This window comes from Oncorhynchus mykiss, chromosome 13, assembly GCF_013265735.2.
Source record: "Oncorhynchus mykiss isolate Arlee chromosome 13, USDA_OmykA_1.1, whole genome shotgun sequence".
In the NCBI taxonomy this organism is placed as follows: domain Eukaryota; kingdom Metazoa; phylum Chordata; class Actinopteri; order Salmoniformes; family Salmonidae; genus Oncorhynchus; species Oncorhynchus mykiss.
In genome coordinates, this window is record NC_048577.1 from 56,671,701 (window position 1) to 56,686,700 (window position 15,000).

Consider the following 15,000-nt stretch of genomic DNA (forward strand, 5'->3'; position numbering starts at 1 on the left):
TGCCCTTGCCCTCGTCCATTAATATTAGATATCATTCAATCTTTCCATTTCTTTTCATCAAAGCCTTCCATCAAAATGTGTCACTCGTTCATGGTTGGCACTTAAGATAATTGCTGCCCCATTTATTCAGAAATTCTGCATTTTTGACTGAGGAACTTCTAAATCAATGCTTTGCTGGAATGGCTGGAATGAAAACATGCTGCGTGGTTTACTAGGACATGTTTTTCAAGGACATGAGAATAGCCTTTACAGGAAGTTGTGATAGATGATGACAGTGTGACCGACATGGCTGAAACGTTTGTTTTTGCTTAGATCTCTGGTCTCTTCTGGTCTCAGAGATCTCACGTTAGCTGAGCCTATCTGTTCTGGTCTCAGAGATCTCACGTTAGCTGAGCCTACCTGTTCTGGTCTCAGAGATCTCACGTTAGCTGAGCCTACCTGTTCTGGTCTCAGAGATCTCACGTTAGCTGAGCCTATCTGTTCTGGTCTCAGAGATCTCACGTTAGCTGAGCCTATCTGTTCTGGTCTCAGAGATCTCACTTTAGCTGAGCCTATCTGTTCTGGTCTCAGAGATCTCACGTTAGCTGAGCCTATCTGTTCTGGTCTCAGAGATCTCACGTTAGCTGAGCCTATCTGTTCTGGTCTCAGAGATCTCACGTTAGCTGAGCCTACCTGTTCTGGTCTCAGAGATCTCACGTTAGCTGAGCCTATCTGTTCTGGTCTCAGAGATCTCACGTTAGCTGAGCCTATCTGTTCTGGTCTCAGAGATCTCACGTTAGCTGAGCCTATCTGTTCTGGTCTCAGAGATCTCACGTTAGCTGAGCCTATCTGTTCTGGTCTCAGAGATCTCACGTTAGCTGAGCCTATCTGTTCTGGTCTCAGAGATCTCACGTTAGCTGAGCCTACCTGTTCTGGTCTCAGAGATCTCACGTTAGCTGAGCCTATCTGTTCTGGTCTCAGAGATCTCACGTTAGCTGAGCCTATCTGTTCTGGTCTCAGAGATCTCACGTTAGCTGAGCCTATCTGTTCTGGTCTCAGAGATCTCACGTTAGCTGAGCCTATCTGTTCTGGTCTCAGAGATCTCACGTTAGCTGAGCCTATCTGTTCTGGTCTCAGAGATCTCACGTTAGCTGAGCCTACTTGTTCTGGTCTCAGAGATCTCACGTTAGCTGAGCCTATCTGTTCTGGTCTCAGCTGGCATGGCAGTCCTGGCTTACAGGATGTGGATACAAAGGGTACCTCCCAAATGACATCCTAACTCCATAGGGCTCTGGTCAAAAGTAGTGCACTATATATGGAATAGGGTGCGATTTGGGATTCATACATATAATAATAATACAGGACTATGTAAATACTGCCATGAGAGAATATCAATCTGACACTATTCATTTAATAGGCCTTCGAGGTCTTGGTAAAAATCCCCATGTATCTGCATATCAACAAATGAGAGATTTTTGCTGTTTTTCCCCCAAAATACATGATCTCTTTGCTTTATCCCCACGTGAGATTATTTTATTACCAACAATATCTCACCAGTTTTGTTCACACTTCACGCAGCCTCAAGTTGACGTCAGTAACAGCGAAATGATTATTTGGGAGAAATAGTCTAGTCTCTATCCATGTGGATGTAAAGATAGGTTGGAACTGTGACTACAGTGTATACCAGTATACAAGTCAGATGCACTACCCCGTTGTCATGCCATTCATCTTTTATACCAACTAAAGTTACCATTACAACACCAAACAAATGTCAAATGCAGTTTTCTGTTACAATCCAGGCTACACAGTCACGCACAATGTTCCTGTTGTATTGTTCAACGCTTTTCCAAATGAAAAGGATTTATTGACGTGTCATGACATTTAAACATGGATGTGGAAATAAGGTTTTTCTCTTTTTGAAACATTTCTCTTTATGTTTTGGTACTAATTATGTTTTGGTACTAATTATGTTTTGGTACTAATTATGTTTTGGTACTAATTATGTTTTGGTACTAATTATACTTTGGTACTATTTACTGTCCATTTTATGATCTGAAAAAGGTGTCTTTGATTGCTGGAAGCGTTGAGCTCTATACAGGCGTTCTATATTCCACCAATAGCCCCTAGAATCTGGCTACGTATGGCTAACCTGGTGCCTGTGGAATGTTGGGTATACTGAATGTTTCAGGTGGCCATATGAACAGGACTACAACTACATAGAGGTCACACTACAGCCTGTGTGACCTGGATCCTCAGACTAAGTTGAAAGAGTTAACATTATACATTTACGTTTGAGTCATTTAGCAGACGCTCTTATCCAGAGTGACTTACAGTAGTGAGTGCATACATTTTTGTACTGGTCCTCCGTGGGAATCGAACCCACAACCCTGGAGTTGCTCTACCAACTCAGCCTTCTCCTCCCTTCATACAGCAGCAGTTAAAGGGTTAACTCAGCCCTGGGCGTTGTACTTGCGATTTTCATATTGTCAGTGTAAATATCTATAAATATATTGGAAGACCTAAGAGGCTGCAGTGCCGCAGCGATACGCTTCTGCTCTGTTTTCTCCTATTGCATTGTTGCTGTGAACATCTGTTAGCTAAATGATAAAGGTGTGCAATAAAAAAATTACAACAAAGAGTGTGTGTGTGTGTGTGTGTGTGTGTGTGTGTGTGTGTGTGTGTGTGTGTGTGTGTGTGTGTGTGTGTGTGTGTGTGTGTGCGTGCGTGCGTGCGTGCGTGCGTGTGTGTGTTTGCATCCGTCAGTCTGAGTGCATGAGTGTTTGTGTTTGAGTGTGTGTGTGCATGAGTGTATGTGTATCTATCCTTGGAAGGGGGTTAGAATATGAAATAAGAATTAAAGAGATATTTCAACATCTGGCTAGAGGATCAATGCTTGGCCTGAATAAAGAGAGAGAGGGAGGTCGGTTGTGAATATGCTGCCAGCCATCCACACAGACCGTCTGGAGGTACTGAATGAGTATTATATGTGAAGTATCCTGACCCCTGAAGTCTTCAGCTGCACTCTGACCCCTGACGTCTTCAGCTGCACTCTGACTCCCTGCGACTCAACCCAGCTTTCCCCCTTAAACTGATACCTCAGCAGCCTCCTGCAGAATCACACATAGGACACTTACACACAGTCTCTCTCACACACACACACACACAAAGACTTAGACACATTCTTACACACACTCTCATACACACACACACTCTCTCATACACACACACAGACTTAGACACACAGTCACACACTCTCTCTCTCTTACACGCAGACACACCCTCTCTCTCACACACACAGTCACACAGTAATCTGAAGACTGCAGTGTAATCTTTTCGCTGAGTGTTAATCTCTAAGCTTCTCTCCTTAAAGGTATTATCAGCATCATCTTGTTCTTCCGGGAACTTGGAGCTCCTCTACCTACAGCTGTTTGGATCACTGGCTGATCAACTTGTACTTTCAGCAACAGCAGCTGTTGTGCAATGGCACAACCCCAATACTCATGGTTCAATAGAGGGTTTAGGATGATAATGCATTTGGCCACTAGAAGGAGAAAAGCAGTAGTCTTTCTGGTTGATTTTACTGGCTTGAAGCATATATGCATAATCAACACCCTATAATTTCTCCCTGTCCCCATCGCAGACCATCCTTCACCAACCCTCATCTGGCTATGATCACACAAAATAGGTAGTACGCTATCAATGCCCTCTACAAGGTCCTGAAACCTAAAGATTAGATATTGTCATCATGTCCTATCATGAACAGGATATCACTTATGATGTGAATGTCTACTCTGATGTCATGTCTGATGTCATGTCTGATATCATGTCTAATGTCATATCTGATGTCATGTCTGATGTCATGTCTAATGTCATATCTAATGTCATATCTAATGTCATATCTAATGTCATGTCTGATGTCATGTCTAATGTCATATCTAATGTCATGTCTGATGTCATGTCAGAGGTCATGTCTGATGTCATGTCAGAGGTTATGTCTGATGTCATGTCTAATGTCATATCTAATGTCATGTCTGATGTCATGTCAGAGGTCATGTCTGATGTCATGTCTAATGTCATATCTAATGTCATGTCTGATGTCATGTCAGAGGTCATGTCTGATGTCATGTCTAATGTCATATCTAATGTCATGTCTGATATCATGTCTGAGGTCATGTCTGATGTCATGAGTGTCTTGTGGCTATTGACATGCCTTGGTTCTGGTATCTTGTCTGAACAGACAGTATTCTATTGAGAGGTCAAGTCCTGAGTCTCCTGTATTTATCTGTGTTTGATTGTGAGGCCTAGTCTTGGTGTGCTTTATTATCTGTGTTTACTGAGTGACCTTGGTATCCTGTATAAACTCACTCTCCAGGTTCCCTGGGTTGCCAGATCAGGATGCAGGAAGAGGTGGACAGCCCATTGGCGTTGCTAGGCAACACAGTGTGAGACCATAGTGACGGCTGTGGTGTTCAGCAAACAGACAACAGATCCCTAATGTGAGGATCAGCCGGCTAATACCAAGCTCTACAGCCTGGTGCCCAAAAACAACAGTTTTAGTTAAAAGACTTGTACGGTGCCCATGTTAGGACAGTCAGTCTCAGCATGGCAGTCTTATAAAGGAAGTTTAACTCACCTTTCTCTACCAGGGTTCAATTAAAACAATTATGGATAGGATTTATGCAGTGCTTTTCCAGAGGTTCAAAGTGTTTTACATTGTATGGAGGGGGGAACTCACATCATCCACCCCTAGTGTTTTCCATGGTAAGCATAAGACATCAAGCATGTGAAGAAAGTCCTCCAAAGAGCATAGCCAAGCCACAATGAGCCCTCCATTCTTGATGTACGTGTATCTTCACTGAACACCAACATCACCAAATGAAAGTCAAGGATGTTGGGACAACAGCAGTTGAATGACTTGAATGGGAAAGTCCATTCCAGTAATTCTATGTCTGTGGTGGAGACCCCTAATATGAAAGCATCTGAATTTATTGTCTTCCATGAATAGACAGTAGAGGAGGACCCTGTAGTGAGAATGGCATTTGGTTCTGTTTAGCATCTGTGCAGCAGAGTAGGCTGATGGGAGGAGCTATAGGAGGACGGGCTCATTGCAATGGCTGGAATGAATGGAACGGAGTCAATATGTGGTTTCAATATGTTTGATACCGTTCCATTTACTCCCTTTCCAGTCTTTACAATGAGCTAAAATAGGTCCTACCACCAGCCTCCTCTGGTGTGCACTTACTGCAAAGCTACCCTTTGAGACTTTGTTTGATAGGGAGCGTGAGGAGACCAAGAGGGACCTTGAGGAGACTGCCACGGAACATGAGGAGAATGCTATGGAGCGTGAGGAGACTTCTAGGGAGTGTGAGGAGGCTGCTAGGGAGGATGAGGAGACTGCTAGGGAGTGCGAGGAGACTGCTAGGGAGTGTGAGGAGTCTGCTAGGGAGCGTGAGGAGACTGCTAAGGAGGATGAGGAGACTGCTAGGGAGGATGAAGAAACTACTAGGGAGTGAGAAGAGACTGTTAGGGAGGATGAGGACACTGCTAGGGAGCATGAGGAGACTGCTAATGAGCGTGAAGAGACTGGTAGGGAGGATGAGGAGACTGATAAGTAGGATGAGGAGACTGCTAGGGAGCGTGAGGAGACTGCTAGGGAGGATGAGGAGACTAATAGGGAGGATGAGGACACTGCTAGGGAGCGTGAGGAGACTGCTAGGGAGGATGAAGAGATTTCTAGGGAAGATGAGGAGACTGCTAGGGAGGATGAGGAGACTGATAGGGAGCGTGAGGAGACTGCTTGGGAGGAGGAGGAGGCTGCTAGGGAGAATGAGGAGACTACTAGGGAGCGTGAGGAGCCTGCTAGGGAGTGTGAGGAGCCTGCTAGGGAGTGTTAGGAGACTGCTAGGGAACGTGAGGAGTCTGCTAGTGAGCATGAGGAAACTGCTAGTGAGCGTGAGGAGCCTGCTGGGGAGTGTGGCGAGACTGCCAGGGAGGATAATTAGTGGGGAGCGTGAGGAGACTGCTAGGGAGGATGAGGAGTCTGCTAGGGAGGGTGAGAAGACTGCTAGCGAGGATGAAGAGATGCTAAGGAGTGTGAGGAGATTGCTAGGGAGGATGAAGAGACTGCTAGGGAGTGTGAAGAGACTGCTAGGGAGGATGAGGACACTGCTAGAGAGCGTGGGGAGACTGCTAATGAGCGTGAGGAGACTTCTAGGAGGATGAGGAGACCGCTAGGGATGTCGAGGAGACTGTGATGATGAGGAGACTGTTAGGGATCGTGAGGAGCCTGTTAGGGAGGATAAGGAGTCTGCTAGGGAAGATGATGAGACTGATAGGGAGGATGAGGAGATTGATAGGGAGTGTGGGGAGACTGCTAGGGAGGGTGAGGAGGCTGCTAGGTAGGATGTGGAGCCTGCTAGAGAGTGTGAGGAGACTGCGAGACAGGATGAGTAGACCTCTAGGGAGGAGGAGGAGACTGCTACGTAGGATGAGGAGACTGCTAGGGAGCGTGAGGAGACTTCTAGGGAGGATGAGGAGACTGCTAGTGAGGGTGAAGAGACTGCTATTGAGTGTGAGGAGACGGCTAGGGAGGATGAGGAGACTGCTAGGGAGGGTGAAGAGACTGCTAGTGAGTGTGAGGAGACTGCTAGGGACGATGAGGACACTGCTAGGGAGCGTGAGGAGACTGCTAGGGAGAATGAGGAGACTGCTAGGGAGGATGAGGAGACTGCTAGGGAGCGTGGGGAGACTGCTAGAGAGCGTGAGGAGACTGCTAGTGAGGGTGAGGAGACTGCAAGGGAGGATGAGGAGACTGCTCGGGGGGATGAGGAGACTACTAGGGAGGATGAGGAGACTGCTAGGGAGGATGAGAAGACTGCTAGGGTGGATGACGAGACTTCTAGGGAAGATTAGGAGACTGCTAATGCGGGTGAGACTTCTAGGAAGGATTAGGAGACTGCTAGGGAGGGTGAGGAGGCTGCTTAGGGAGGATGAGGAGCCTGCTAGGGAGTGTGAGGAGACTGCAAGACTTGATGAGTAGACAGCTAGGGAGGAGGAGGAGAATGTTTGGGAGGATGAGGAGACTGCTCGGGAGGATGAGGAGACTGCTCGGGAGAAGGAGGAGGCTGCTAGGGAGGGTGAGGAGGCTGCTAGGGAGGATGAGGAGGCTGCTAGGGAGTGTGAGGAGACTGCGAGACTTGATGAGTAGACCGCTAGGGAGGAGGAGGAGAATGCTTGGGAGGATGAGGAGACTGCTCGGGAGGATGAGGAGACTGCTCGGGAGAAGGAGGAGGCTGCTAGGGATGTTGAGGAGACTGTGACTCATCCTCATCCTCGCTAGCAGCCTCCTCATTCTCCCTAGCAGCCTCCTCATTATAGGGAGGATGACGAGCCTGTTAGGGAGCGTGAGGAGACTGCTAGGGAGGATGAAGAGACTGCTAATGAGTATGAGGAGACTGATAGATAGGCTGAGGAGTGCCAGGGAGGATGAGTAGACTGCTAGGGAGCGTGAGGAGACTGCTAGTGAGCGTGAGGAGACTTCTAGGGAGGATGAGGAGACTGCTAGGGAGGATGAGGAAACTGCAAGGGAGCGTGAGGATACTACTAGGGAGCGTGAGGAGACTGCTAGGGAGGATGAGGAGACTGTTAGGGAGCGTGAGGAGACTGCTAGTGAGTTTGAGGAGACTGCTTGGGAGGATGAGGAGCCTGCTTGGGAGGATGAGGAGACTGCTAGGGAGCGTGAGGAGACTGCTAGGGAGGGTGAGGAGGCTGCTAGGGAGGATGTGGACCCTGCTAGGGAGTGTGAGGAGACTGCGAGACTTGATGAGTAGACCGCTAGGGAGGAGGAGGAGAATGCTTGGGAGGATGAGGAGACTGCTAGGGAGGATGACGAGACTGCTCGGGAGAAGGAGGAGGCTGCTAGGGATGTCGCGGAGACTGTGATGGTGAGGAGACTGTTAGGGATCGTGAGGAGCCTGTTAGGGAGGATAAGGAGTCTGCTAGGGAAGATGATGAGACTGATAGGGAGGATGAGGAGATTGATAGGGAGTGTGGGGAGACTGCTAGGGAGGGTGAGGAGGCTGCTAGGTAGGATGTGGAGCCTGCTAGGGAGTGTGAGGAGACTGCGAGACAGGATGAGTAGACCTCTAGGGAGGAGGAGGAGACTGCTACGTAGGATGAGGAGACTGCTAGGGAGCGTGAGGAGACTTCTAGGGAGGATGAGGAGACTGCTAGGGAGGGTGAAGAGACTGCTAGTGAGTGTGAGGAAACTGTTGGGGATGATGAGGACACTGCTAGGGAGAGTGAGGAGACTGCTAGTGAGCGTGAGGAGACTGCTAGTGAGCGTGAGGAGACTTCTAGGGAGGATGAGGAGACTGCTAGGGAGGATGAGGTGACTGCTGGGGAGCATGAGGAGACTGCTAGGGAGCGTGAGGAGGCTGCTAGGGAGTATGAGGAGACTGTTAGGGAGCGTGAGGAGACTGCTAGTGAGTTTGAGGAGACTGCTTGGGAGGATGAGGAGCCTGCTAGGGAGGATGAGGAGACTGCTAGGGAGCGTGAGGAGACTGCTAGGGAGGATGAGGAGACTGCAATGGAGGATGAGGATACTGCTAGGGAGCGTGAGGAGACTGCTAGTGAGCATGAGGAGACTTCTAGGGAGGATGAGGAGACAGCTAGGGAGGATGAGGACACTGCTAGGGAGCATGAGGAGACTGCTAATGAGCGTGAGGAGACTGCTAGGGAGGATGAGGAGACTGCTATGCAGGATGAGGAGACTGCTAGGGAGCGTGAGGAGACTGCCAGGGAGAATGAGGAGGCTGCTAGGGAGAATGAGGAGGCTGCTGGGGAGGATGAGGAGACTGCTAGGGAGCGTGAGGAGACGGCTAGAGAGTGTGAGGAGACTGCTAGTGAGCGTGAGGAGACTGCTAGGGAGGATGAGCAGACTGCTAGGGAGGATCAGAAGACTTCTAGGGAGGATGAGGAGACTGCTAGGGAGTATGAGGAGACTGCTAGGATGGATGAGGAGACTTCTAGGGAGGATTACGAGACTGCTAAGGTGGGTGAGGAGAATGTTAGGGTGGATGAGACTTCTAGGGAGGATGAGGAGACTGCTAGGCAGGGTGAGGAGACTGCTAGTGAGCGTGAGGAGACTTCTAGGGAGGATGAGGAGACTGCTAGGGAGCGTGATGAGAGTGCTAGGGAGTTTGAGGAGACTGGTTGGGAGAATGAGGAGCCTGCTAGGGAGGATGAGGAGACTGCTAGGGAACGTGAGGAGACTGCTAGGGAGGATGAGGAGACTGCTATTGAGCATGAGGAAACTGAAATGAGGATGAGGAGACTGTTAGGGAGGATGAGGAGACTGCTAGGGAGCGTGAGGAGAGTGCTAGGGAGTTTGAGGAGACTGGTTGGGAGAATGAGGAGCCTGCTAGGGAGGATGAGGAGACTGCTAGGGAGCGTGAGGAGAGTGCTAGGGAGTTTGAGGAGACTGGTTGGGAGAATGAGGAGACTGTTAGGGAGGATGAGGAGACTGCTAGTGAGCGTGAGGAGACTGCTAGTGAGCGTGAGGAGACTGCTAGTGAGCGTGAGGAGACTGCTAGTGAGCGTGAGGAGACTGCTAGTGGGCATGAGGAGACTGCTAGTGAGCGTGAGGAGATTTTTTTTTGCCGACACGTATTAACCTGTTGTCATGACAATAATACATGCAAACTTATGTGGGCTTTATTCCATGTTTGTGTGTGATGATGTGTGTGTGTGTGTGTGTGTGTGTGTGTGTGTGTATGTGTGCGTGCGTGCTTGTGTGTGTGTGTGCTAATTTGTGTGTGTGTGTGGTCAAGTCTCCTCAGTGAACCGAAGCCACTCTTGTGAGTAACCGTCCATTTGGGAAACACATCTTGATGAGACGTGTGAGCAGTAGGCTTATCCCATTTCAGAATATAATGATGAGTGGAGACATGTGAGCAGTAGGCTGATCCCATTTCAGAATATAATGATGAGTGGAGACATGTGAGCAGTAGGCTGATCCCATTTCAGAATATAATGATGAGTGGAGACATGTGAGCAGTAGGCTGATCCCATTTCAGAATATAATGATGAGTGGAGACATGTGAGCAGTAGGCTGATCCCATTTCAGAATATAATGATGAGTGGAGACATGCATGCAGTAGGCTGATCCCATTTCAGAATATGATGATGAGTGGAGACATGTGAGCAGGAGGCTGATCCCATTTCAGAATATAATGATGAGTGGAGACATGTATGCAGTAGGCTGATCCCATTTCAGAATATAATGATGAGTGGAGACATGTGAGCAGTAGGCTGATCCCATTTCAGAATATAATGATGAGTGGAGACATGTGAGCAGTAGGCTGATCCCATTTCAGAATATAATGATGAGTGGAGACATGCATGCAGTAGGCTGATCCCATTTCAGAATATGATGATGAGTGGAGACATGTGAGCAGGAGGCTGATCCCATTTCAGAATATAATGATGAGTGGAGACATGTGAGCAGGAGGCTGATCCCATTTCAGAATATAATGATGAGTGGAGACATGTGAGCAGGAGGCTGATCCCATTTCAGAATATAATGATGAGTTGAGACATGTGAGCAGGAGGCTGATCCCATTTCAGAATATAATGATGAGTGGAGACATGTGAGCAGGAGGCTGATCCCATTTCAGAATATAATGATGAGTTGAGACATGTGAGCAGGAGGCTGATCCCATTTCAGAATATAATGATGAGTGGAGACATGTGAGCAGGAGGCTGATCCCATTTCAGAATATAATGATGAGTGGAGACATGTGAGCAGTAGGCTGATCCCATTTCAGAATATAATGATGAGTGGAGACATGTGAGCAGTAGGCTGATCCCATTTCAGAATATAATGATGAGTGGAGACATGTGAGCAGTAGGCTGATCCCATTTCAGAATATAATGATGAGTGGAGACATGTGAGCAGTAGGCTGATCCCATTTCAGAATATAATGATGAGTGGAGACATGTGAGCAGTAGGCTGATCCCATTTCAGAATATAATGATGAGTGGAGACATGTGAGCAGTAGGCTGATCCCATTTCAGAATATAATGATGAGTGGAGACATGTGAGCAGTAGGCTGATCCCATTTCAGAATATAATGATGAGTGGAGACATGTGAGCAGTAGGCTGATCCCACTTCAGAATATAATGATGAGCGGAGACATGTGAGCAGTAGGCTGATCCCACTTCAGAATATAATGATGAGTGGAGACATGTGAGCAGGAGGCTGATCCCACTTCAGAATATAATGATGAGCGGAGACATGTGAGCAGTAGGCTGATCCCATTTCAGAATATAATGATGAGTGGAGACATGTGAGCAGGAGGCTGATCCCATTTCAGAATATAATGATGAGTGGAGACATGTGAGCAGTAGGCTGATCCCACTTCAGAATATAATGATGAGTGGAGACATGTGAGCAGTAGGCTGATCCCACTTCAGAATATAATGATGAGTGGAGACATGTGAGCTGGCCAGGAGATGGAGCCAGTGTTACAGGGATGGAAAGACAAGGCCAGAGCACCAGTATAAAGGTTCCTGTGTGAAGATACTCTGACTTCATCTACAGGCTACAACTAGGTAGTGCATCAGGCCTGTCTACTGTGGACCACTGTTATAGACTAGGCTCAACTTATAGACTAGACTCTGTTTACTATTGGCTTGTCAGTCATCAGCTTGGCAAGACTGCCAAGACCTTAAAATCCAAATGGCTAAACACACAAAAGCAAATCAGACTACCATTTTTTTTTCACAGTTGTTGAAATATGGTAATTTTGTCCATGTTTTACTATAGATAACAATATACAATGGACGGTGGACCCACATTAAATATAAACATCATTTTCAAAAACATATTTACATGTGAGAGTTTTTTTTATTGCTTCTCTCTGACGTGGTCTACCATTCAACCCATTCAGCTCTGTCTACAGATGTCTCGTGTGTGGCTCTCTCCTGCCTAGTAACAGTATCCTAGGACCTAGCCCAATGTCCTGTCATCTCTATGGTAACAGAGAAACCCCCTTCTTGCCCTCCATATCCAGCCACTCACGCCTCTCTCTATCCACTGATCATAGAGGGTGTGCATGGTGGTGTTGCTCTCACCAAAGACGCTGACCCCTGCCTGCTCCCCCTCTCCCTTCTCTGAGTTGTATAGTCCTGTTATTTAACCTCCCCTTCATTGGGCTAGTCTGATCAATTAGCAAATGAGATGTAAATAATACAATTAGACTTGATTAGTGAAACATCTGTTTATTTTATGTGTGTGTGTCTGTGTGTCTCTGTATGTCTGTGTGTCTCTGTGTCTGTGTCTGTGTGCATGTGTATGCATGTGTGTATGTGTCTGTATGTGTGTGTGTGCGTGTGTGTGTGTGTATGTGTGTGCACAAGTATGCGTGTGTCTGTGTGTGTGTGTGTGTCTGTATGTTACCATGTGTAACCCTGTGTTGTTTGTGTCGCACTGCTTTGCTTTATCTTGGTCAGGTCGCAGTTGTTAATGAGAACTTGTTCTCAACTGGCCTATCTGGTTAAAATGAAAAAATTAAACGAAAATGTACCAACTGGGGACATTTTGTTAGTCCCCACGAGGTCAAATGCTATTTCTAGGGGGTTTAGTGTTAGGGTTAGAATGACATTAAATGTTAGGGTTAGGAGCTAGGGTTAGATTTAGGGTTAGGGTTACACATTATCCTATCCCCAACAGGATACGTCTGTTTTGATCAATGGGGATGTGAGTGAAACGTGACTTTGGCTACAGCGCTGACATCAGTTGGGATGGCCCAGGATTACATCTACCACTTTAGTAGATGCCTTTGAAAACACTCCATCTCTACACACGCAGGCATGCACGTATGAACACATACACTAATCACTCTCTCATTCTCTCACACACACACGCAAACACACACACTACATTCTCTCTCTCTCTCTCTCTCTCTCTCTCTCTCTCTCTCTCTCTCTCTCTCTCTCTCTCTCTCTCTCTCTCTCTCTACCTCTCTCTATCTCTCTCTCTCTCTCTCTCTCCCTCTCTCTCTCTCTCTCTCTCTCTCTCTCTCTCTCTCTCTCTCTCTCTCTCTCACACATATATATATAATATCCACTGAGTTATGATAATATACAGCCTTGTTTCCACCCCTGACATTTAGTACTGTGGAGGGGAGTGTATTGGTGGGTTGGGTGGTGAGAGGGGCTTATAAGCAGACTGACAGCAACAATAACACCATAGAAATGCAGACTAGACGGGCCTAGACGGACTAGACGGGCCAAATGTAGTGCACTATATAGGGAATAGAGTGCTATTTGGGATGCAACCCATGGAAATGCATTGATTGACGATTCAGTCTTCCCATTTAATCTGCTTTCCTTTCAACAGAAAATGATAGGCTGGATTTAATATCTCCACTATATTTCAATGTGATGACGGATGGGTCCTGGTCAGCTCATATTGCATATCTCTAATATCACATATGCACATCTTGTGGGAATATTCAGGAAATATTCAGGGAATTTTGTGGGATATAGTGGGAATATTGGCTAAGGATATTCTCACAGCGGCCTATCTGACCCCAGTGATGCAAAGTATGGATAACTTACTGTCCATATGATTAATAACATGTTTGACATCTATGAAAAGTGAATGAAGTGTTATTTGAAACATATTATAATGAATTGGGATCGTCAGATAGCCTCCTGCTTCTCAGACTAAATATACACCCTTTAAAAAGAGATCTCTCCCACGTGTAACATTGTGGATCTGTGTCTAAACACAGATCCACAGGCCTATCAAAGTGAACATACAACATACAGCATTTCCTGTCTCGTGTAGCTCAGTTGGTAGTGCGTGGTGCTTGTATCACCAGGGTTTGATTCCCATGGGGGACCAGTATGAATCAAAAGTATCAACATGTATTTAGTCACTATTGTAAGTGGCTCTGGATAAGAGCTGCCAATATGGCAAGGTGATTTGTAGTATAGAATTTGTAGTATAGAATGTATACAACAACACATTCAAGAAAACAAATAGAAATTATTAATAGAAAATAGACCAAATATTGGGGCCTCCCGAGCGGCACAGTGGTCTAAGGCAGTGCTAGAGGTGTCACTACAGACCCAGGTTACTGGGCTGTATCACAAATGGCTGTGATCAGGAGTCCCATGGGGCGGTTAGAGGAGGGTTTGGCCGGGGGGGGACTTTACTTGGCAAATCGTGCTCTAGCGACTCCTTGTGGCAGGCCGGGGGCTTGCAGGCTGACCTCGGTCATCAGGTGAATGGAATGGGGTTTCCTACGACACATTGGTGAGGCTGGCTTCCGGGTTAAGCGGGCGGGTGTTAAGAAGCGTGGTTTGGCGGGTCATGTTTCGGAGGACGCATTGACTCGGCCTTCGCCTCCCGAGCACGTTGGGGAGTTGCAGCGATGAGACAATATTGAAATTGGGGAGAAAAAGGGGGTAAGATATAAACAAATTATTAAAGTGAAGTACGTAAAAAATTAATAATATTTCTTGTGACACAAGAACCAGGCTATTACGACGGTCGCAGACGGAGACAAAATCACTGTCTGTCGTCAAGGTCAGACAGAGGCGCGTCCTTTCACGTCGAGAGCGCCAGAGAGAAATTAAACTCAAAATCAATCGCCCTTGAACCCCTTTGTGTGTGTGTGTGTGTGTGTGTGTGTGTGTGTGTGTGTGTGTGTGTATGTGTGTGTGTGTGTGTTTGTGTGTGTGCATCTTCCCGTGCCGCTATAATTACCCAGCTCAAGATATATTCAGCGGAGGAGGAGGAGGGGGAGAAAGACGACGTTTCCGCACTGAATGAAAATATCTCTGTTGCACAACAACAGTACCGCTGCGGAATGACCGAGATATGCTCGAGCAGGTCTGTGCTGTTTAGCCGCAACGAGCTGTGTTGCTCTCGCATGGCAGGGGAAATAAAGACAGGATGAGTGAAAGCGAGAGAGAAAGAAAAGAAGAGAGGGAGAGATGGACAGAGA

At 47.1% G+C, this 15,000-nt stretch overlaps 2 protein-coding genes across 2 annotated transcripts in view; both read left to right on the forward strand.

Moving 5' to 3' along the window:
* Nucleotides 1-2,615, forward strand: part of LOC110538765 (extracellular serine/threonine protein kinase FAM20C-like) — a 77,695-nt gene extending 75,080 nt beyond the window's left edge. Inside the window, exon 10 of the mRNA XM_036941590.1 lies at nucleotides 1-2,615. This exon is cut by the window's left edge and continues 1,425 nt beyond it. The gene's annotated coding sequence lies outside the window, so the exon portion shown is untranslated.
* A 4,286-nt stretch (nucleotides 2,616-6,901) lies between these two features.
* LOC118938096 (golgin subfamily A member 6-like protein 6) lies at nucleotides 6,902-8,164 on the forward strand. The gene is made up of 2 exons (XM_036939771.1): nucleotides 6,902-6,907; nucleotides 7,473-8,164. Exons 1-2 carry the CDS (start codon nucleotides 6,902-6,904, stop codon nucleotides 7,806-7,808), a joined length of 342 nt encoding a protein of 113 aa, XP_036795666.1. The 3' UTR covers nucleotides 7,809-8,164.
* The last annotated feature ends 6,836 nt before the right edge of the window (nucleotides 8,165-15,000 follow it).